The sequence below is a fragment of the Mytilus edulis genome, chromosome 1 (genome assembly GCF_963676685.1).
Source record: "Mytilus edulis chromosome 1, xbMytEdul2.2, whole genome shotgun sequence".
NCBI classification, from domain to species: domain Eukaryota; kingdom Metazoa; phylum Mollusca; class Bivalvia; order Mytilida; family Mytilidae; genus Mytilus; species Mytilus edulis.
This window is the reverse complement of record NC_092344.1, coordinates 55,468,045-55,490,575: the sequence shown is the minus strand read 5'-3', so window position 1 is coordinate 55,490,575 and position 22,531 is coordinate 55,468,045. Positions and strand designations below refer to the sequence as shown.

At 34.4% G+C, this 22,531-nt stretch overlaps 2 protein-coding genes across 2 annotated transcripts in view; both read left to right on the top strand.

The window, feature by feature from the left end:
* Positions 1–3,035: 3,035 nt before the first annotated feature.
* Positions 3,036–16,200, top strand: LOC139514375 (3 beta-hydroxysteroid dehydrogenase/Delta 5-->4-isomerase type 1-like). Its single transcript, XM_071303533.1, has 5 exons — positions 3,036–3,099; positions 4,496–4,651; positions 5,963–6,127; positions 14,407–14,619; positions 15,615–16,200. The coding sequence occupies exons 2-5, from the start codon at positions 4,522–4,524 to the stop codon at positions 16,181–16,183; spliced, it is 1,077 nt and encodes a 358-aa protein (XP_071159634.1). The 5' UTR covers positions 3,036–3,099; positions 4,496–4,521; the 3' UTR covers positions 16,184–16,200.
* Positions 16,201–19,942: 3,742 nt separating this feature from the next.
* The window catches only part of LOC139514345 (leucine-rich repeat serine/threonine-protein kinase 2-like), a 92,077-nt gene continuing 89,488 nt past the window's right edge, over positions 19,943–22,531 (top strand). Inside the window, exon 1 of the mRNA XM_071303456.1 lies at positions 19,943–20,027. The gene's annotated coding sequence lies outside the window, so the exon portion shown is untranslated. The remainder of the gene's footprint in view (positions 20,028–22,531) is intronic.

The following is a 22,531-nucleotide window of genomic DNA, read 5'->3' as shown; positions in this document are numbered from 1 at the left end:
AAATTCCTCAAACTGACCTATTTATAACCTTAAATTCTTGTAAGATAGGTGCAATCTAATTAAAAACCGATCTCTCATGCTCCCGTTTTCTGATATGTCGCGCGACATATCAGAAAACGGGAGCATGAGAGATCGGTTTTTAATTAGATTGAGATAGGTGCATCTCTCTTTCTCTGCACGTTAGGAACATCATGTCATATAAATAAGAAGAAGTGGTATGAGCGCCAATGAGAACTCTCCATCCAAGTCACAATTTGTAAAAGAAAACCATATAGGTCAAAGTGCGGTCTTGAACACAGAGCCGTACCTCACACCGAACAGCAAGCTTTAAAGGGCCCTGAAATGACTAGTGTAAAACCATTCAAACGGGAACATCAGATTCCTGACTTAGGACCGGTTTAACCAAATGCAGCGGGTTTAAACGTTTTAATAGGTACCATTCTCATCCTTATCGGAAACAATAGTGTAACATCACAACATAAAAAGACACACCATAAAATATCAATTGAAATGATTATGGCATAACTCAAGACAACTGTATACATATATGGCAGTGGCAAAGCATCGGTGAAGCGTTGTCAGAATTGATTTTTTTTTTTATGCTTCCAAATTATTTTATAAATCTTTTTTTCGATAAGAATTGTACATATATATAATGGTTAAGCTTCCCTCTTCCTGGACTTCCTGCTTTCATTTTATTTTCCAGTGGCTTGAATAGATATGTCTGCTTTTGTGTGATAACTGCAAATTATACCTAGACTTTAGAATTATTATAAAGTGCCTAGAATCAAGTAAAACAACAACTAGACACAGTGATGACCCTGCACTCCAATCTAAATTAACTATATTATAAGGAATTCGATCAATGTAGAATTTTTGTTGAGATATTATTGTGTATTGGAGACACAAAAGAGAGACGAAAGATACCAAAGGGACAACGCCATGGCTAAAAATGAAAAAGACAAACAGAAAAACAATAGTACACACGACACAACATAGAAAACTAAAGAATAAACAACACGAACCCCACCAAAAACTAGGGGTGATCTCAGGTGCTCCGGAAGGGTAAGCAGATCCTGCTCCACATGTGGCACCCGTCGTGTTGCTTATGTGATTACAAATCCGGTAAATAGTCTAATTCGGTAGGTCATATTCATGAAAGGGAAGGGGATTGTAGTTTCGACGTAAGGAACATATCCGATATCATTTGTGAAACGGTTATTCCATAACGGTCAACCAACTCATGATGGCGTCCGTAAAATTTACGAAGGGATGATTTCAACTTCACCATTTGGAACTCTTGGTTTAATAGCTTCCTTGTGAGCAGAAAATGATGCCCCGCAGATGCAAAGTGTTATTTTAAAACACACAAAGTTGACTGAGCATGGGCGCAGATAGGTCTATGGTTCACAATAGGAGGAGTTATCTGATAACCATATACACCTCAATGCCAGTATATAATACTCCAAAAATGACAATGTTCAACTATCTCACAAAAGAGAAAGTATTAATAAAAATAAAAATCCTGACCACATGCACATCTTCAATATATGTACAAACAGCATGAAAAGTGGAAACTTCCTAGCATTCAAACTGTAGGAGTTATTTGGAATAACTAAATACCTACAATGGGATGGACGGAAGGGTAGATAGAAGGATGGACAGGGGTAAAACAATATGGCATAACCTTTCAGGTGCGGGGGCATAGAAATAGCCTCCCGAACTTCAAGGGAAATTCAAAATGGAATGTCCCTTATCAGAAAATCATCTTTACAATATAAGAGTAGATCTGATTCTATACTGCAAACCAAACGTATTCCACCTCTTACCATAGCTCTTGGTAGCAAATTTACCTGACCATATCGGGAATAGGTATTAAGTCGGATCTTAACACGTACTTGTGATTTGTTTAAAACCGGTTTTGATAAAAATATACGAAGAAATGTCGAAATGTTCAGGACTTAATTAAATTCGTATTTCGGTAAGATGCAAACATACGATTTTTATTGCGTCTTACACTTTGAGAAGCGAATAATCTTTAACTACTTTTTTCAAATATTGTGTAAAAACGTTAATTTAATTTTTGAGCTATGAAAGTCAAGTGGCTCGAGCACTTTTCTGAGGAAGTTTTAAAAAATTGCAAAGAAATATTTTTACAGTGGGTTAGCTTTCTTTAGTCTTCACTATCTATAGATTAACAACTTTTGGTTATATTTTTAATTTAGAATCATCATTGAAGGTGGAGCACGATTGCACAGTTAATTAATTATATTGATGTGCCATTTGTATGCAAGAGTGACATTCCGTTGTATTATGTGCCAATCAGTCGAAAAAGTTATGCGAGTATTGTATCCCCTTAACAGGTTCATTTTTTTATAATTACGTTTAGGTTTCTGATATAATTTTGAATAATTACAAAATTTATCAATTCAATATATTTCAGTTTTTGTTATTGGTGTATCAAAAACATTGATATACGAATATAATTTCATAAATTTGAAACGTTTCAAATGATTACATACCAATATAAAGAACCGTTCATCATTTTTGAAAAAGACTATGAATGAGAATCGAATTATATATCTTCCCTTGGTGATAGATTGATTGGGAAATGAACAGAATGGAAAAAAAATAGGGAAATGAACCAGAGTTATACAGAGAGGGACTAGCAAGCAATTTTTAATTGTAGCTTATTCAACGTTAAAACAATTTTCCACTATAACGAACGAACTTTATACAAATATAAGGACTTTGTAAGCTAAATCTACAAATTTTATTAGATATTATGATTTTTTATTGCAATAGATTAATATGCTACAGTCTTAGGTCGGTCGTTATCATATTTTTTCGACAATTTGCGGACTAGCTACAGTTCCCTAGCTTCATATGTAGCTGATTATTTTGTGTTTTTTTTTGTGTCACTAAACGTTTGTTTGATGGCTATATACATTTATTCTACTTTTGTGATAAATGCATTTATTGGAAGAACCGATGATTTTTAAAATTCGCGCCAATAAAACATAATAACCTTAGGACTTTGATTACGTCCGGCGAAAATATACAGATCAGATTCACTCTTGTTTAAATTCGGCAACATATGTAAGTAAATCGACTATTGTTATACATTTTGATTTTAAAAGACGTGTTTTGTTATTGTCTTTATTTTACTGAGTAGATTTAATAGAAGTCTGTACATGATTATGTTTTTAAAATAACATAATGCATTCACACAAAGGGAGGAAATTCAATTATTATGATATATATATGATAGAAGACCTGCATGACATGATACTTTCGTATCGATTTTTGACAAGAAAACGCATTATTTAAAACCCACTTTACTATTTTCTTTCAAGATTTACTTTTGGTTCAAAGAAGAAACATACTCAAGTCACAGATAATTGCATATCAAACCTGTTCTTGTTTGTTTCCATATTTTATATAATGCGTCTATTGTACCCGTTCATACACAGATTTAAATGTTATAAGTGTATCGTTTAATTAAAAAAAAACAGGTACGACACTATATATAGGTATATATATCAAATAAGAATTCGACAGACTATTAACAAAACCACACTGCATGCTGACAATGTAGATCCAGTTAAAAAAAAAGGATCTTAATGCATAACAAGTTTTGTTTGCATCTGTCGCTATACATGTATCATCATTTGGCATCCCTCGTCTGTCGTCGTCTGTTAAATTTTACAAAAATCTTCCCAGAAACTAATGGCCAATTTGGAAATTTAACCATACTTGGCCACAATAAACATTGCAGTATCTAGTTTTAAATGTGTTTAATGACCCCCTGCCAACCAAGATGGCCGACATCGGCCGCTAAACTAGTAGAGGGGTAAAATGCAAATTTTGTCTATTGTTTTGAAAACCGTTTTAGATAGAGAAAATCTGACAGTTGCTAATCTGTTGAGAATGTTGAGCTTCTTCCAATTGTCCATATACGTCAAAACTGAGTCCTACATGAGTTATTGTCCTGAAATTACAATTTTTTTTTACCATTTTTTTTTCCATTTTTGGCTTCTATCTTAAAAATCATAATAGACACTGAGAAACTTTGAATTTCAAAAAATGGTCAGCAAGACAAAATCTTTTATCAAACCAAAATTTTCGCCGGGCTAATACAGATAGTAGACTGCCACTCTCTATAGGAGTGATTACCCAGAAACGAGGAATTTTCTTTGCACTCTTTTGTGTTTTGAGCACACCCTAAAGAAGATACTATTAGATAGAAACTAAACAAAACAAATGATCAGCAATACAAGGTCAGCAAAATGGATATTTTGTCATGAATTATATTACAATATTGGAAAGTGTCCTTTGTTGAACATATGCACATGGACAAAAGTGAGCAACACGAGCTCTTTGGAGCCTCTAGTTTCTTTTTATTACTTTCAGGCAATAACAGTCATTTCAAATAATCGTTCATATGACTGTCTATTGTCAAACATATTTGGATTATATAGTAGCATCATTACAGGATAAACTCGTGAACACAGACTTGACATGACGAAGATTTTGGTAACAGGAGGTAGTGGATGTGTGGGGCAGCACATAATCAAACACTTCCAGGAATATGTAAATGACATTAAAGAAATCAGAGTTCTAGATCTTCAGAAATTTGAACAGAAGCTGGGTTTGTGTACTTAAATCTAACTTGTTTGCAACATACCACCTTTTCAATACTTTAGAGACATATACAAAGAGCGCAACTTCATATTCTCTTCACGGGTTTTCGCCGATATACATGTAATTTCCCTATTCGAACCTGCAGATTGGCATGCTGTCTGCGTATTTATAAATCCCACACAGCTACACACGAACGATATACACTTTATATACTCGGCGGTATATTACCCAAGTTTAAACTCCGAAAATGTGCGACAAGAGACTATCAGCCGTAATAAAATATCACGTAGTTTTACCATATATGCATATACTAGTACAATTAAACAGCCATGAGACGGCTACCTTTTTCGGAAAAAAATCAAGTTCACTAGAATTCATTACACTTGCAACTTACTAAGTTAGTTTTATATTTGCACATTCTTCAGCTAAACTAGAACACACCCGTGATATCGCGGGTCCGTGACTGAAATAAAGTATATAACTATGCGCAAGCCTTATCTTAGTATTAGTACTGGCATCTAATAAAGTCATGCCGATTATAAGATACACAATTTTCTCTGCTTTCAAATCTTTCTGTTTGAACCCTACGAACTGGAACTTATCAATTATTTGTAATATTAAATATTTGGAAAACACAAGGTCCTGGAATGGAGTATTTTTTAATCAACAGCATTGTCCTATATTAGTTATAAATAAAGTTGAATTCCAAATTTGATTCGCTGTTTTACGTCATGCCCGCTAACAAATTGAAACTTATTTTTAGTCCCGATTTTTAGTATTCGTATTGTTTTCTTAGAAAGTCTTACGGATTAAAATACTACAATAGGTAAATAGGTAACAATTTGACAATTTAGTAGTGTCAACCCTGTGATTTTTATATGACCCGTTTATATAGCATATTAATCGTGAATACACCGTTTGGTGGTGCGCCTGTCAGATGCGGAACGTACAGGTAAGGTAATAGGTAACAGGTGATTATACTATTGGTATCGGTATCGGATTCGACCCGGAACTTCCTAATTATTGGCGATATTAATTACGTGGAAAACACGGGCCTGGAGTGGTGTAATTTTTAATCTACACCTTTGTACTATATTAGTTGTATATAAAGTTGAATTCTTTGATTCGTCGTTTTTACGTGATGACGGCTGACAAATTGGACCTCGTAATTTTAGTATTATAGATAAATTCATTGGAGGATGGTAGTATAAATTTGCAGTGAGCACCAATTAATACATCGAAAGGACGACAGATGCCTAAAACAAGGAAATAACGCGAAAATAAGTATAAAAAGGTGTTTAATTTCTTTCTTCTTCAGAATATGAGAACAAGATACCAGTCGTATGCTTCACTGGTAATATAACGGATGTTGATTTATTGGAAAAGGTCACCAGAGACGTTCAATGCGTTATACATACGGCTGCTTACGTTGATGTAAGATTATTCCCAGATAAAGAAAAACTTGACATAGTCAATAGACAAGGTATGTACAGTAAATAGAGCTTCGTTATAATTTGCTTGGGGTTTTGTTGTTTTACCTAGAGGTGAATTCATTGAGACAAAGAACATACATCATGTTCGTTCTGTCCTGAAAAATGGTTATCTAAATAAGTTTCTGTTTGCTTAATTAAACATTGGGAACTGCGACACCATATGCCGGTTGCAATGACAAAATTGATGGTATAGGTATTCTATCTAGTGCTTTGTGTAGCTCGGTGAATGTGATGAATATTTTCAACTCTACTCCTCGACGTAGACACAGTCATGGTCATCGTCATTTACACCAACTACTCTGCATGGTGTCTCTATTAATGACTTGCTGTCATTGAAAATTTGATGTATGCCTTTTTGTGCTACTTTGTTACATTTGTTGTTTATGTAGTGATATTAAGATGATAACACAATATTGACTGTTGTACCCCTATTTTTGACATTTTTACTCTTTGAGTATGTTTGTTTTGTTCATGCATCGTTGACAATGTAATGGAATTTGATGCGACTGTCATACAAGTGAGAGGTTTAGCTAGCTATAAAACCAGGTTCAATCCACCATTTTCTACATTAGAAAATGCCTGTACCAAGTCAGGAATATGACAGTTGTTATCCATTCGTTTGATGTGTTTGGACTTTTGATTTTGCCTTTTGATTTTTGATTTTCCTTTTTGAATTTTCCTCGGAGTTCAGTATTTTTGTGTTTTTACTTTTTACTACAACCAAGTCGATGTCAAGTTTCTTCCCAGAAGAAACTTTACTGCTGGTGGATTTTGCCCCGAGGGCATCATTAACTTGGTAGCTTTATGCATGATGAATACAAATAATACTAAGAACAAACCGGCTGGGACGTCGCCCGGGTTACCAAGGTCCCCTTTTGCTACACGGAACACTGTAGCATTTGATTTGTGTGTTCCACGGAATATCCTCCGGGATACCCCTGATTTGACGTACGTTCAGCCAGAAGGTAATTACTACTTTGAAAATTCAGATACTTTTCATAAATTAAAGCCATGTTCCGTTAATATTTTCGACTGTTTGAATACACCTGCTACAAGTGAATCAACACCTATCATTTCTTCTTGTAAACACAAAAAAGGAAAAAGGAGCACGTGTAAGACATGTGATATGTTAATCACGACTCCTGATTTCACCAGTAACTTAACAGGAAAAACGTATTATACTAAATCTTTCGAACCTCTGGACTGTTCCACGGACAATGTAGTGTATGGAATCGAATGTACTTTGTGTGGACTACTTTATGTTGGTGAAACTCGACAAACTTTACGTAAAAGGATGAATCAAAACCGGTCTGATAATAAAGATCCGCAATTCAGGGTTCTTTATAACCACTTTAATCAACCGGACCATGATCCTTCGTTATCTATGAAAGTACGCATCATCGAGAAAATTTATCACCACACAAATAGTCCAGTACTTAGTACTCCTTTCCGAAAAGATAGAGAAAATTTCTGGATAAGGGAACTAGGTACTGCAATGCCATATGGTTGCAATGATAATGTCAAAGGAGTAGGAAATTTGTCAAGTCCAGCCTGCAGTGATGTTGATGTAATGAGTTTGTTTAATACTACCTTACGAAACCAACGTAGTCATGGACAAAAACGTTACCATCGGCCTAATGTAAAAAAGTCTTCCAAATCGAGATCGGCCTCTGGAAGCTTTGATGACCTTCTTTCTCATCTGCATCATCCGTTAGGGTTACATTACATTAGAACTATTCTTTTTTCACTGCCGGTTAATTTTCTAAAATGTTTGAGAGATTATGCACTTGACAAAGGAGGTACTAATACATTTTCTCCAATATACAGACTTGTCAGTATAATTTGTGATGTAGCTCTTTTCCGTCTCTTTAAACCAGTAAGATCGGAACCTTTACATGAGGAAAAGAGGAAATTCCTTCCTGTTCACTTTAACAATAGAGGAATTGATGCAATCAACATCAGCAACGTTCTACATCACAAGGAGGTAACATCTAAAATTCCTATTTATTTTCAAAATCAGTCTGTTCCTATTGTATCCTACAGTTACACCAAAACCATTGCACCCAAAATATTTAACTATAAACAAGCATTACAGGACCTTGATTTAGAACAATACCTAAATAAACCTCTGACATGTGACTGTTCCAACTCGCCTTACAATTACAGCCCCTCTGGCCATGTTATTACTGGGGATCTAAACATAATTCAACATGAAAATCTCCGAAAGGTGATTTCTCGTGGTCCTAAGTTTAGAGAACCCCAACACATCAATTGGAACCATAACTTCAAAATAATTATGGATTCCATTGAGAACTACGCCAGAGCATGGGCTAAGCGAGAAGAAGTGCAACTGGACACTTTGTCAGAATGGGTCAAAACAATCAGGTCTCTGATAAAACGTCGCATTCATAAGTTGAAAAACTGTGTGAATGATCGACCTAAGTCCATTTTCAGTGACAAAGAGGCTGTGAAATGTCTATCATCTCTTCAAGATAAGTATGTTGTTGTTCCTGCGGACAAAGCTTCAAATAATATTGTCTTTGTATGTAAATCGTATTACTACGAGTGTCTTATAAAAGAATTAGGAATAAATGAACACTCAGGTAATCCCACATACAAAAACATATCATTTGACAAGGATGAGATTTTGGCGAATCATAAGTCCTTCATGGCTTCTATGAACATTGCATTGAACAACAAATCGGAGGACTTACCTTGTTTGTATTGGATACCTAAACTTCACAAAATTCCGTACAAACAACGGTACATTGCCGGCTCATCTGCTTGTTCTACTAAAGAATTGTCCATTAGATTGACTAAAATTCTGTCCGCAGTTAAAGAGGGTCTTCAGATATACTGTGAAACTGTTTACTCACGTAGTGGTATTAACCATATGTGGATTCTGAAAAACTCTAAAGAACTTCTGGATAATTTTAAATCTCGGTCTTTTTCTGAAATTAGTTCTATTAAAACTTTTGATTTTTCAACCTTGTATACAACCATTCCCCATGTGAAATTGAAAACCCGTCTAAAAGAAATAATTCACAATGCTTTTCATCATAAAAATGGTAGCATACGCTATAAATTTATCACTTTGGGATACCATAAGGCATATTTTGTTAATAAGGAACAAAAGGGTAAAACATACTACACAGAGGAACAAGTGATCAGTATGCTGGAGTTTCTTATTGACAACATATTTGTTGAATTTGGAGGTAGACTTTTTCAACAAATTGTCGGCATTCCTATGGGAACGAACTGTGCGCCTCTCCTTGCCGACCTCTTCTTATTTTCATATGAATCGGAGTTCCTTCAGACACTTGTCAAAAACAAGAAGATCAAAGAAGCCAGGTTATTTAATTTCACTTTCAGATATATTGATGATGTTCTTTCCATTAACAATCCGAACTTTTCTGATTGGATTCCATTAATATACCCACCAGAACTAGAAATTAAAGAGACCACAGACACGGCTTCCTCTGCCTCATTTTTAGACTTATACCTCGAATTTGACATACACAGTCATCTCAGTACCAGAATCTATGACAAACGAGACGATTTTAATTTTGAAATTATCAATTTCCCCCACCTTAGTAGTAATATACCAACTTCATCTGCATATGGAATATACATTTCCCAACTTATTAGGTATTCAAGAGCTTGCAGCTCCTATTCAGACTTTGTAAAACGTCACCAGTGTCTGAGCAGAAAATTGATGAACCAGGGGTATGTCAAAGAACGTCTCGTCCTTTTTCTAAAAAATTTCATCGGAAGATACCCAGAACTTGTTGATAAATATTCCGTATCAACTTCACAAATAATACAAGATGGTCTTGAAGTATAGATTTTGCGTACTGACGTTTGTTATCATCTTAATTACGTATTATAGTATTCTTTTATATGTCTTTTTTAGATATTCATTTGAAGTGACTCTGTGGTTACGTAAAACCACATACTTTGAACGGCAAAATTATTTCATTTATTGATATTACTTTTACTTAAGGATCTTGACATACTATGAATGACTAAACTATTTTATTCAATAAGACTACTTTTTCTGTTTAGTCTGTTTTTTATGATATACATTTGACGTGAAATTGTACTTATGTATCCCGTCATACTTTGAACCACACCATTATTTTATTTATTATTATTACTTTTACTGTTAAATCTGGTTTTTGTTATATCTACTTTACGTCAGTCTGCATTTATGTATGCCGTCATACGACAAAATTATTTTTATGTCTACCTGTGCGAATTTCAAACGCGCAATTTTACACCAGTAATGAAAACCTTCTATCATTTATTGGTAGACTTTACATAGATAAATTCAGCCGTATTTGACGTGAAACTGTACTTATGTGTCCCGTCATACTTTGAACCACACCATTATTTTATTTATTATTTTTACTGTAAGTCTGTTTTTTTGTTATATCTACTTTACGTGAGTCTGCATTTATGTATGCCGTCATACGACACAATTATTTTTATGTCTACCTGTGCGAATTTCAAACGCGCAATTTTACACCAGTAATGAAAACCTTCTTTCATTTATGGGTAGACTTTACATAGATAAATTCAGCCGTATAAGAAAAGCAAAATGAGAATGTTAAATTTGATGTATGCCTTTTTGTGCTACTTTGTTACATTTGTTGTTTATGTAGTGATATTAAGATGATAACACAATATTGACTGTTGTACCCCTATTTTTGACATTTTTACTCTTTGAGTATGTTTGTTTTGTTCATGCATCGTTGACAATGTAATGGAATTTGATGCGACTGTCATACAAGTGAGAGGTTTAGCTAGCTATAAAACCAGGTTCAATCCACCATTTTCTACATTAGAAAATGCCTGTACCAAGTCAGGAATATGACAGTTGTTATCCATTCGTTTGATGTGTTTGGACTTTTGATTTTGCCTTTTGATTTTTGATTTTCCTTTTTGAATTTTCCTCGGAGTTCAGTATTTTTGTGTTTTTACTTTTTATACAAATGCCGTTAGGTATTCATCACATTCGCACGAAACTTTATTCATTACACCTTTTTTAACTTCATTCTCTGTTCAATTTGTGTTTGGAAACCACTGTTACAAACCCTCATTCAAACCAGTACAAACTTACAGCTATAATTTCGAATATTGCAAGTCACAGACTTTTCAAGCCAATCCGCATTGGAAAAGATGAAAAAGAGAAAAAATCTTTCCTTAATCTTTCCTTTGCCAACAAAGGTCTCGATGGCGTCAACTTGGGCAATATCCTTCATCATAAATCGAAAATACCTCCTTATTTCAAAGATCAGTCTGTTCCAATCATTTCTTATACCTATACCAAACCTATTGCAACTAAAATTTTCAATTACAAACACGTTTTGCATGATCTCAATGTTGACGAATTCAAGTCTAAACCTCCTGATTGCACTTGTGCTATTTCCTAATTCACATATAATCCGGCTGGCCACGTTATTACCAGTGACCTCAACATTGTTAATAACACTTCCCAACGAAATGTGTTATCAAAAGGTCTGAAATATCGTGAGCCTAAATCCATCAATTGGAAATACAACTTTAAAATTTTGATGGATTCCGTCAAGGATTATGTCAGGCAACGGGCTAAGCGCAAGAAGGAAGACGTAGACACTCTTTCCGAATAAATTTTAGGCATTGAGGTCGTTGATACATGTCAGAATTATGAAACTGAATGGGTCTTTCAATGCCAATGCTACGTCAATCTTTAAAGACCCAAATGTTGCAAAACACTTATCCTACCTCCATGACAAATATGTTGTTGTCCCCGCAGATAAAGCCCCAAACAACATAGTTTGTGTGTGTAAAACTCATTACATTAACTTCTTGATAAACGAATTGGGTATTGAAAATTCACTTGGAAACTCAACATATACCCTCACGACACTTACCAAAGAGGAAATCATAGATAATCATAGGTCTGTTCTATGTTCCTTTGGAATTTCAACCAAAGATGAATAACTGGATGTTCCATCACTGTATTGGATACAAAGATGTACCTAAACTACACAAGTGTCCTTACAAACATATATTGCTGGGTCTTGCAAGTGCTGCACGAAACCTCTTTCTTAATTATTAAAATCTATTTTATCAGCAATCAAAGACGGGCTTCAAAGTTATTGCGAAACTGCCTATTCTAGAGGTGGCGTGAATCAGATATGGATACTTAAAAATTCCATAGATTTTTTAGAGTACATACAATCTAACTCTCTTTCATCTTGAAGTAGTATTAAAACATTTGACTTTTCTATACTTTACACAAGTATTCCACATTCCAAACTAAAAGACATATTGAAAGAGTTGGTATTGCTTTGTTTAAAAAAAAGAATGGCCAACGAAGATACAAGTATCTTGTCTTAGGGAGGGATAAATCCTACTTAATCACTCTGATTCAAACAAAAAATTCTCTGAAACTGACATCAAGATGCTTGATTTCTTGATTGACAACATATTTGTTACGTTCGGAGGACGTGTTTTTCAACAGACTGTCGGCATTCCAATGGGAACAACTTGTGCCCCTCTTCTTGCCGACTTGTTTCTTTATTATTATGAGGCTGACTTCACACAGGAACTTTTTAGGAAGAAAGATAAGAAGTTAGCAATATCCTTTGACTCTACTTTCTGCTATATAGATTGTGTTCTTTCACTAAATAATTCAAAATTTGGTGACTATGTTGAACGCATCTATCCAATCGAACTAGAGATAAAGGATACTACAGATACAGTTAAGTCGGTCTCATATCTTGACTTACATCTAGAAATTGACAATGAGGGTCGATTGAAAACAAAACTTAACGACAAAAGAGATGATTTCAGCTTTCCAATCGTGAACTTTCCATTTCTAAGAACCAACAGTCAAGCAGCATCTGCATACGGGATATATATCTCCCAATTGATACGATATTCCCGTGCTTGTATTTCCTATCATGATTTTCTTGATAGAGGGTTGCTGCTCACAAGGAATCTATTAAACCAAGAGTTCCAAATAGTGAAGTTGAAAGCATCCCTTCGTAAATTTTACGGACGCCATCACGAACTGGTTGACCGTTATGGAATAACCGTTTCACAAATGATATCGGATATGTTCCTTACGTCGTAACTACCATCCCATTCCCTTTCATGAATATGTGACCTACCGAATTGGACTATTTACCGGATTTGTTATAACATGAGCAACACGATGGGTGCCACATGTGGAGCAGGATCTGCTTACCCTTTCGGAGCACCTAAGATAACCCCTAGTTTTTGGTGATATTCGTGTTGCTTATTCTTTAGTTTTCTATGTTGTGTCATATGTACTATTGTTTGTCTGTTTGTCTTTTTCATTTTAAGCCATGGCGTTGTCAGTTTATTTTCGATTAATGAGTTTGACTGTCCCTCTGGTATCTTTTGTCCCTCTTTTAAAGTCAGGGTTAAACCAGTGTTTGGCATTTGTAATGTTAGAATTCGAAGTTTTTGAACCAATGTATGCATATACGACAGAAAACATAACCAATTGATGATCGAAAACTTTGGCTGCTAATTAACTGTCATGCCTTGGTGTCGAAGTTACCTTTTGATAATTATTTAACACAGAATCATGGAGTACGACTCAGTACGTGAACAAATAAGTGAAATGATGGAGGGATTTAAATTTGGGTTTATTTTGTCATACCAATTTCAGAATCGATTAATACTATCTTGCTTTCACGTTTGTTTCATCACGGTTTTTCCCATGCACACACTTGCGATGTGCGATTGGTTTCTTTTTTTTTCAAGAATCAACGCTTATCCATTGTATCTATATCACATAAATAACGAAAGGTGTCATGGTTAAGGTATCTGCATTCAGAAAACCTGTCGACGAATTTCGTATGTATTCGGAGTTACAATGATTGAATAGCAGTTCATTCCAGAAGATTTGAATAAAATCTAGGATTTTCTTTCTAAAGAAATGCACAAGTGTTTGCTAGCATAATTTAACTTTTCAAGTATAAATAATATATTCATCTTTTTGTGAAATTTGAAGTATTACATGACTTTGATATCGACAAAACTTGTAAAAAAGCATTTAATTATAATGACATATCTTCAATTAAATGAAAACCTAATTGTCCTTGAACCGACTTCCCTTGAGAAAGGTCATTGATTTTGTTTTTATTTTACCTACTATAGACAAATCCCTGCACGGAATCCTAAAATCTTAATTACAGAGATGACCCTTATAATTATTTTAAGTACAAATATATGGTTTCTCTTTATAAAGGAACGAAACTTTTATTGGAGGCGTGCTATCAGAACAAAGTCGAGATGTTTATCCATTGTAGTACTATTGATGTAATGCAAGGATACCATGACATAGTCAATGGTAACGAAGCAAATACAAAGCCAGATAGATTACTTTTTGGGGAATATGCCAGGACTAAACAAGCAGGAGAAAAAGCCGTTCTAAGTATGAACAACAAACTTCTTCCAAACGGTATATGAATTAAACTGTAAAAAGTGTTATGTTGCCATTGTACGGTTTAATGCTTTGAAACATTGTGTTTAGTTTTGTTAGGTTAGCCACTTTATGTCACTGACAGGCCTTTAACAATGAGCAAAACCTATACCGCTTATCAAGCTATATTTAAAAAAAAAGGATCCAAAATAAAACAATTCAAACGAGATAACCGACTGCCTGGTTTATGTAAACAAAGAAAGGAAAAACTAATATGATTAACAGATTATAAATTGTTTCAGATAACCTATATGCATGATATGCATTTTGAATTGACGTACGTTTGACCGAATTACATACCTTGATAGGATAATTTCTTTTAAACTACCGGTTTTTTTATCCGTTTTCAGAGGTGTTTACTGAGTGACATTTAGCTGAAATTAGTAAGTACTGGTAAAAGTACTGGTTACTATTAAATGTCATAAACAATATTCGTTGTTGATGACATAGTTTTGACATTTTACCGTTTAATGCTCAAAAAAAGCATTTGTTCTATTGTGGAGAGTTGTCTGTCTGGCATCATACCACATCTTCTTTTTTATATTAGCCGTTTTTACGCTGTTTACTTTTGGACAGAATAACAATTTAAATCCGAAGTCTCTGTACATCAGCGAACCCTTGCAAACACTTTTATGGGGTCCGCAAGCAGCATTGTGCGAGACTAAATTTCTGCCCTTAACTAAATACCTTCAATTTGTATTTATGGGCATTCCACATTTCATGTATGTTCACCCAGCCTGTCCATCTACTTTGAAGAACTAACTTTTACTTAATACATAATTAAATTGTTGGTCTCCATGCATATTGATATTTGCCATTGCACATTAAACCATTAATCATCAATTTAAAGTGAGCAATACGGAGTCCATGCTACGGTTAAGCTTTATTCTGTAATACATGCTCTTTTATTTGAAGATTCTTGCTTAAATTTTGTTAATAGCATTGTACATATATTTATGTAGATTTCTTTACAGGTATTGCATTTCGAACCATTTCTTTGCGACCAATGGTAATTTATGGAGAGCTTGATCAACATTTTATACCTCAGGCTATAGAAGCTGGACTGCAAAACAAAAAGATCATGATTGATTTTTGTGGCAATGGAGCATGTTGTCTTGTTTACGTTGGAAATATAGCTTGGGCTTTTGTATGTGCTTATAAAGCAATGAGGTCAGATAAAACGCTTGGAGGCGAAGCCTTTCTTATTAAAGATAACAGTCCTAATAAATCAATGATGAAGTTTTGTAAACCATACTTTGATTCATTCAATATATCATTGTATCGGTCGTTTGTTCCTTATTGGATTCTGTATGTACTGATAAGTTTTATTCACATTTTACTGTTTTTAATTTCACCATTGAAGAAAGTGCAATTTCCAGTAACAACAGCAACACTTATATATACAAATTTAGCGCTGTCGTTCGACGATTCAAAAGCTAGAAAAATGTTACAGTACAAACCTTTGTACACTCCCGTAGAGAGTTACAAATGTTCACTTAAGTATTATAATTCACTTAACTTTGATAATAAAAAGAAACACTAGTTATATTTTTCCTATAATCTATTTTGATTTTTAGTTATGGCCACACAGAAAAGTGTCAATAAATAAACTGCACCATACAAATGAAAACAAGGAAAAAAGATAAAACGTAATGTCGTGTAAAACCCCAGTCGTTTGCATAGTAAACCCCAATAGCATCAATTATATGCCAAATACGTATCACAACCAAAGAAAACATTCCTAAAAATTGGCGATACTCAATTACACAAATTGAACAACTAATATGTGCCTTGAAAAAAAGCAACTTGACAAGCAATCAAATTGAGAATGGAAATGATAAATGTGTCGAAGAGGGACGCCCAAAGAGCACAAAAAACAGCCGAAAGGTTTTAAACACAACGAGAAAATCCCGAACCCGGAGGCGTGCTTCAGCTGGCCCCTAAACAAAAAAGTGTACTGATAATAGACATCATACTAGACTCCGAAATATATAAATGAACTAGAATAGCCCGAGGCTCCAGACTTGGGACAGGTGCAAAAATGCAGCGAGGTAAAACATGTTTTGTGAGATTTCAACCCTCCCCTAAACCTGTAACCAATATAGAAAAAACAAACACACTACAATATGCACAATAAAACTCAGTTTAAAAGAAGTTTGAGTCTGATGTCAGAAAAGGTAACAAAAGAAACTAAACAAAATGACAATGATGCATAAATGAACAAAGGACTATAGCTACTAGCAGTTGCTGACATGCCAGGATCGTATGAAATAAACATAATTATACTTAAACGGTAACTGTAGTTGTTTACCTTCTACGTTATATTAGTCTCTTATGGAGAGTTATCTCATTTGCAATCATACCTTCATACTTTTGTATAAATCTTATTGTGACAATTTGTTATAGTGTGGAATCGTATCCGGTCTCAATCTGTGAAGAGATAATGCGAATATTACGGGTTGTGTTCGTTATGACCCATTTATGGGCATTATGTTTTCTGATCTGTGCGTCCGTTCGTTCGTTCGTCTGTCCCGCTTCAGGTTAAAGTTTTGGTTAAAGTGTTTGGTCGAGGTAGTTTTTGATGAAGTTGAAGTCCAATCATCTTGAAACTTAGTCCACATGTTCCCTATGATATGATCTTTCTAATGTTAATTTCAAATTAGAGATTTTCCCCCATTTTCACAGTCCATTGAACATAGAAAATGATAGTGTGGATGGAGCATCCGTGTACTGGGGACACATTCTTGTTTCTTATTCATTTGTATCTTCTAAATGAATTTTTGAGATTAAGAAGAGTAAATTACTGTTGCTTCTAAGTTAAATAAAACAGACATGGCCATGACTTTTGGCATTTTCAACTGAGCATTGACTTTGGTAAATACGAGAGGAAGGCTATGCTATTGCATGATAAAAAAAGTTACATTTGCCTAACAATTAAAACATTCATGTTTATCAAGTTAAAATCTAAACCCAACTTATAAAGGTCTGCGTGAGGAGCGCAATATCGGATTGTATTTCCTTTTCACGACCAATCTTGTTACCGCATTGCTTGCAAGAGACTACTTGAATCATCATCGTTTTATGGTCAAACCCATGTCTATAATGTTGAATCTCAATATCATATTCACTCATCATCTCTAAGCACCAGGGTTATAAACCCTCGGAGATTGCAATCGCAGTAGCCATGTTAAGGAATTCATTGTTGATTATTCGAACAATACAGGTTACTCAAAGCTAGTTACATCTGAAGTGCCTAAGTAAGATATCGACTGGAAGTACTAGTAGCTTTTTTTGTGACACACTATTTCATTTTGAATATGAAAACAAGCCGATACAACTTTTTATAAATTGTGCATATTCTATTATCTGTTTGTGATAACACATGCAGCCCCTAAATATATTTTTCTTTCTTGTATCACTGTTATAAATGAATGGTTTTAATCACGGTTTGCCAAAATTACAGATTTGGTCAATTTTGATTTTAGATTTTCAAAAAATCTAAATTGATATATCTTTTAATATTGTTCTCTGCTGTTTATTGTGTGTCATAATGTAAATATGTTCGTGTTGCTATAGCATTTAACTACATATACTTTGCAAATACAGATTTCATTCATTCAAATATATGGAAGAGGAAACACATCTTTTAAAGTGATGCCATTAACTGTCCTATAGTCTACACATAATAGCTGACTAAAACACAACTACAAACAAAACAAAACTAAACAAATCCGTATAGAAGAATGCTCGTAGTTCATGAAATATAACCTTCTACTGTATACGCAGATACGATCTTTCATACATGGCAAAATACAAACCAGTATGAAATTTTGATACAAAAAACCTAAAGAAACATTGTAGTTTTGATTTCAATTGTTAAAGATCTATTTGATGTTTATATTGCAAAAAAACAAATTACCAGGATGTAACAAAAATTTAACACAAGTCAACATTAAAATTTAGTAAGCCCATTAGGGACGACATTAAAAGTTCAATGAAGGATAAAAAACTTAATTCAAATAGTTTTTTCACTGACCCCCCTACCCCCTATTAACTTAATTTGGGAAAAATTGATTGACCCATGTGGATATATGTAAAAATCAATGTCGGATAGCCAAATCTTGCAGCAGTTCAACCCCCACCCAAACTATTAAGTTTTTTTGTTTTTTTTTTATCTTACATTGATCTTTTGATGTCGTCCCTTAGCTGAGAAGAAACAAGATGTAAGAACAGTTCATAAACTTTTTAGTTTTACAAATGGCGTTGTCGTTAAGTGTTGGATATGAAATGCCACTATTTATTAATTTCCTACAATTCAGTGAATACTGCCATAAACTTTATCGAGTTAGTAATGTACGGTCAAAGTTGTGTGAAGACAATTTCAGCCTTTCCAAAAATTTCATTTCTATATGAGTAACATTATATGCATGCCTAGTTTATAATTATAAATGGTTTTTTTTTTTTTATTAAAGTGTGTGTGTCAGGCCTATCCACCACAGTGAATGGCTGGTAAGTTTGGGATATTTGACTTAAAGTTAAAGTAGATACCATCAAAACTGTTATCATGCTAGAATACTTGTTTCCGTTAGAATTGTTTTACATTTGTTGTGCCGGTGCCTTTTATAGCTTTTATGCGGTATGGATTTCAAGTTCTTATTGTAGAATGTCTGCTTACGGTAGCCTATAAATGCTAACATCTAAGATCATCTAAGTCATTGGGTCAAACAACATCTTTTTATTTTATATGAAAAGAAGTATAAATTATAGCTCAACTTTATAACTGAAAAATTAATGACCACTGTATATTCCTTCAAAGTTCTTAAAAATTTAGAGTTTCTTTCTTACAGTCAATCATATGAACAGTATCCGTTGACTTTAATTTCATGACAAACCAAGACAAAATTTTGATGAAACATATAAAAGGTTCTTTTTTTTATTATTTTCATTTCTTTGTTATAGTTATTGTCTTTAATTTGCTTTACTTCGGGAGATAAAATTCATCGTTCATGTACGTTTGCAGTCTTGTAAACTAGTACAAAGAGATGTGGAGCAGCAAACAAAGAAAATAAACAAAAAATACCTCAAACTTCAACCGAAAGGGGGGCAATTGATCCTGCTAGGAGCAGTATAAAGACATGTAAGCTAAATTTCATATAGTAAGTTATTCTGTCTATAAATTTCAGCCATACTATTTGCCCTTTAACATGTTAAATATCGCCAAAAGATATGTGTAAAAGTGGGTATGTATGTACAAATGCTATAAATACATTTGGGCTAATCGGATACCTATTTAAAATTTTATCTCACATGATCTTAAAATCAGGTGAATTTTATTTATAACACAGGAAATGGACAAATCAATTATGGTGTGTATATTCATATTTCAGGTAAATACAATATTTACGTTCAACGTTTTCCAATTCAGACCCAAAATAAACACTCTTAATTTGAAACACAATCTACACCGCCGCATATATTTATTTGTGAACAGGAAAGAAAATACAAACACTATAGACCATCTTTTACTCCTGCTATCAAACTCAAAGAATAACTTCTCTGTATAAATAAGATTCAATGAATTATGAATAAATAAATGTCAACATACTATAATATATACGTGGTAGGTCATCACAGAAACCTATAATAGAGAATGTTATTTCAACAAAATGTGTAAACTTATGTAATTACACCCAATTCGACGACCTCAACGGTATACCATTGGCATGGTTTGCTAGTACATGGCCGTATATCGAACTGTGTGTTCCTGCAAGGACCTTGCACATATACTATACTATTCTCAGCGAGAACATGGATAGTCTATACTAACTATATTAGTATATAATGTCCCTGGATAGTCAGTATAAGAACTACCCGGTATCCTTACGTCTGGGACCAGATATATATATGTATTATATATCTTTACTGCATGGGACCTAAATGAGGACTTTATATTGCCATTATATCATTAGATGTATCAGTATGCCCAGTGAGGTTATGTCACGAGGTCATATAACCTCCTTGGTATGCCTGAGCTTGTTAATAAACTGTCCTAAATATGGAAAATCTCTAAATGGAACCTCTGAATTATTTCCCAGCACAAACTCCTCAGCACCTTTTATCACGGTCCAAAAATCTGTCCAAAGCCTTTTAAAGTTATTTAAATATATGTTTCGAGTTGATTGTGACGTCCATTTTCACACTAGAACACATTTTTGTCTAGTGGACAGCCAAAGCAGCCGCGGGTATAAATCTTTTTTTTTCTAATATAGGATTTCGCTATATTTTTCTATAAATGACGGGAAAATACGAAAACCAGTAAGAAAACTTGAACATGACGCAGCGGCATTAATTGTGCCAGGTTGTGTGGTGTAACTTCAGTGTTTATTGTGTAACCCGTTTTCGCCTCCTGACAGAATGCATGGGGTCATTGCCGTTTTCAAGATTTGTCAGAGGTTTGGTGAAGCATGGACTTTTCTATGCTGTGTTTTGTAGACTGTTGTTTGTCTTTCGCTTCGTTTTTTAAGCATGGCTTAGTTTTCCTTCACTGATGATGTAGTGTTGTCTAACAACGAAAATGCGCGTTCATAATATAAAATCAAGATAACTTTAAGCTTATGGTCTACACAAGTTTCATTTGAATCAAAGACATATATATATAGTATCATGTACGTCTCTAGGTTGGATAGACAAATTATGCTAGATCGATACCTGTGTTATATTAATATATTTTTTTATAAACAAGTGTTAGTTTTGAGATATCTAAGTCTTGAAGTTAGAATAAATAGCAAACCAAAGTCTTAGTTTGTGGTCAGTCCACTCCTGTCACCTTTTAACGATTCTTTTATTTTCTTTTGTTACATCTTCTGACATCGGACTCGGACTTCTCCTGAACTGAATTTTAATGTGCGTATTGTTATGCGTTACTTTTCTACATTGGCTAGACTGGTAATGGGGAGGGTTCAGATCATCTCATAAGCATGTTCAACCACGCCGCAATTTTGCGCCTGTCCAAAGTCAGGAACCCATGGCCTTTGCTAGTCTTGTATGATTTTTAATTTTAGTTTCCTGTGTATAATTCGGAGTTTGGTATGTACTAGTGTACATATTTTTAAGGGGCCAGCTGAAGGACGCCTACGGGTGCGGGAGTTTCTCGCTCCTTTGAAGACCCCGATGATTGGTGGCCTCCAGCTGTTGTTTACTCTATATATATATGGTCGGGTTGTTGTCGCTTAGACATTATCCCCATTTCCTTTCCAGGCACTCGTCTCAGATCCCTATATACCTGAAGTTATAATAAGGAGGCCCCTCATGGGGGGTCCTAGTAATCACATAATCACCATTTTTTTGCCAATATAATCACATAATCATTAAATATTTGCTTATCTTTAGTAATCAAATAATCATAAACTAAAAATACAGTCCTAGGTAATCAAATAATCATGAAATATTTGGCTTAATAATCAAATAATCATTAAAAAAACGGCCAAGTAATCACATAATCAAAAACCCCATGAGGGCCCTCAATAAGGTATATACGATTTTTTTTTCTGAGACAAGTGCCTGTGCAGTGAGTGGCGGCTCCAGCCATTTAAAAAAAGGGGGGTCCCAATTAACCCAGAGTAAAGGGGGGTTCCAACTATATGCTCCCATTCAAATGCATTGATCGGCAAAAAAAAAGGGGGGATTCCAACCCCGGGAACCCCCCCCCCCCCCCTTTTGGATCCGCCACTGAGCACTGTGTAGTTCCTTTCTCAATTTTAGATAAATTATGTAATTGCAAGCACTATTTGGTAGTTTCTTTCCCCGACGCTTCGAGTTCCCATTTTGTTTGCAGGTCCAAAAGATTTTTATAGAGCTAGAGGAGATGCTATAAGTAACAAGTCTTGGAAGT

Bases quoted from the DNA above. Each gene is read 5' to 3' on its own strand.
- LOC139514375 (XM_071303533.1), top strand. From the start codon at position 4,522: ATGACGAAGATTTTGGTAACAGGAGGTAGTGGATGTGTGGGGCAGCAC. The intron at 4,652-5,962 runs GTTTGTGTACTT...TTTCTTCTTCAG, and splicing joins GAAATTTGAACAGAAGCTGG to AATATGAGAACAAGATACCA. The intron at 14,620-15,614 runs GTATATGAATTA...ATTTCTTTACAG, and splicing joins CAACAAACTTCTTCCAAACG to GTATTGCATTTCGAACCATT.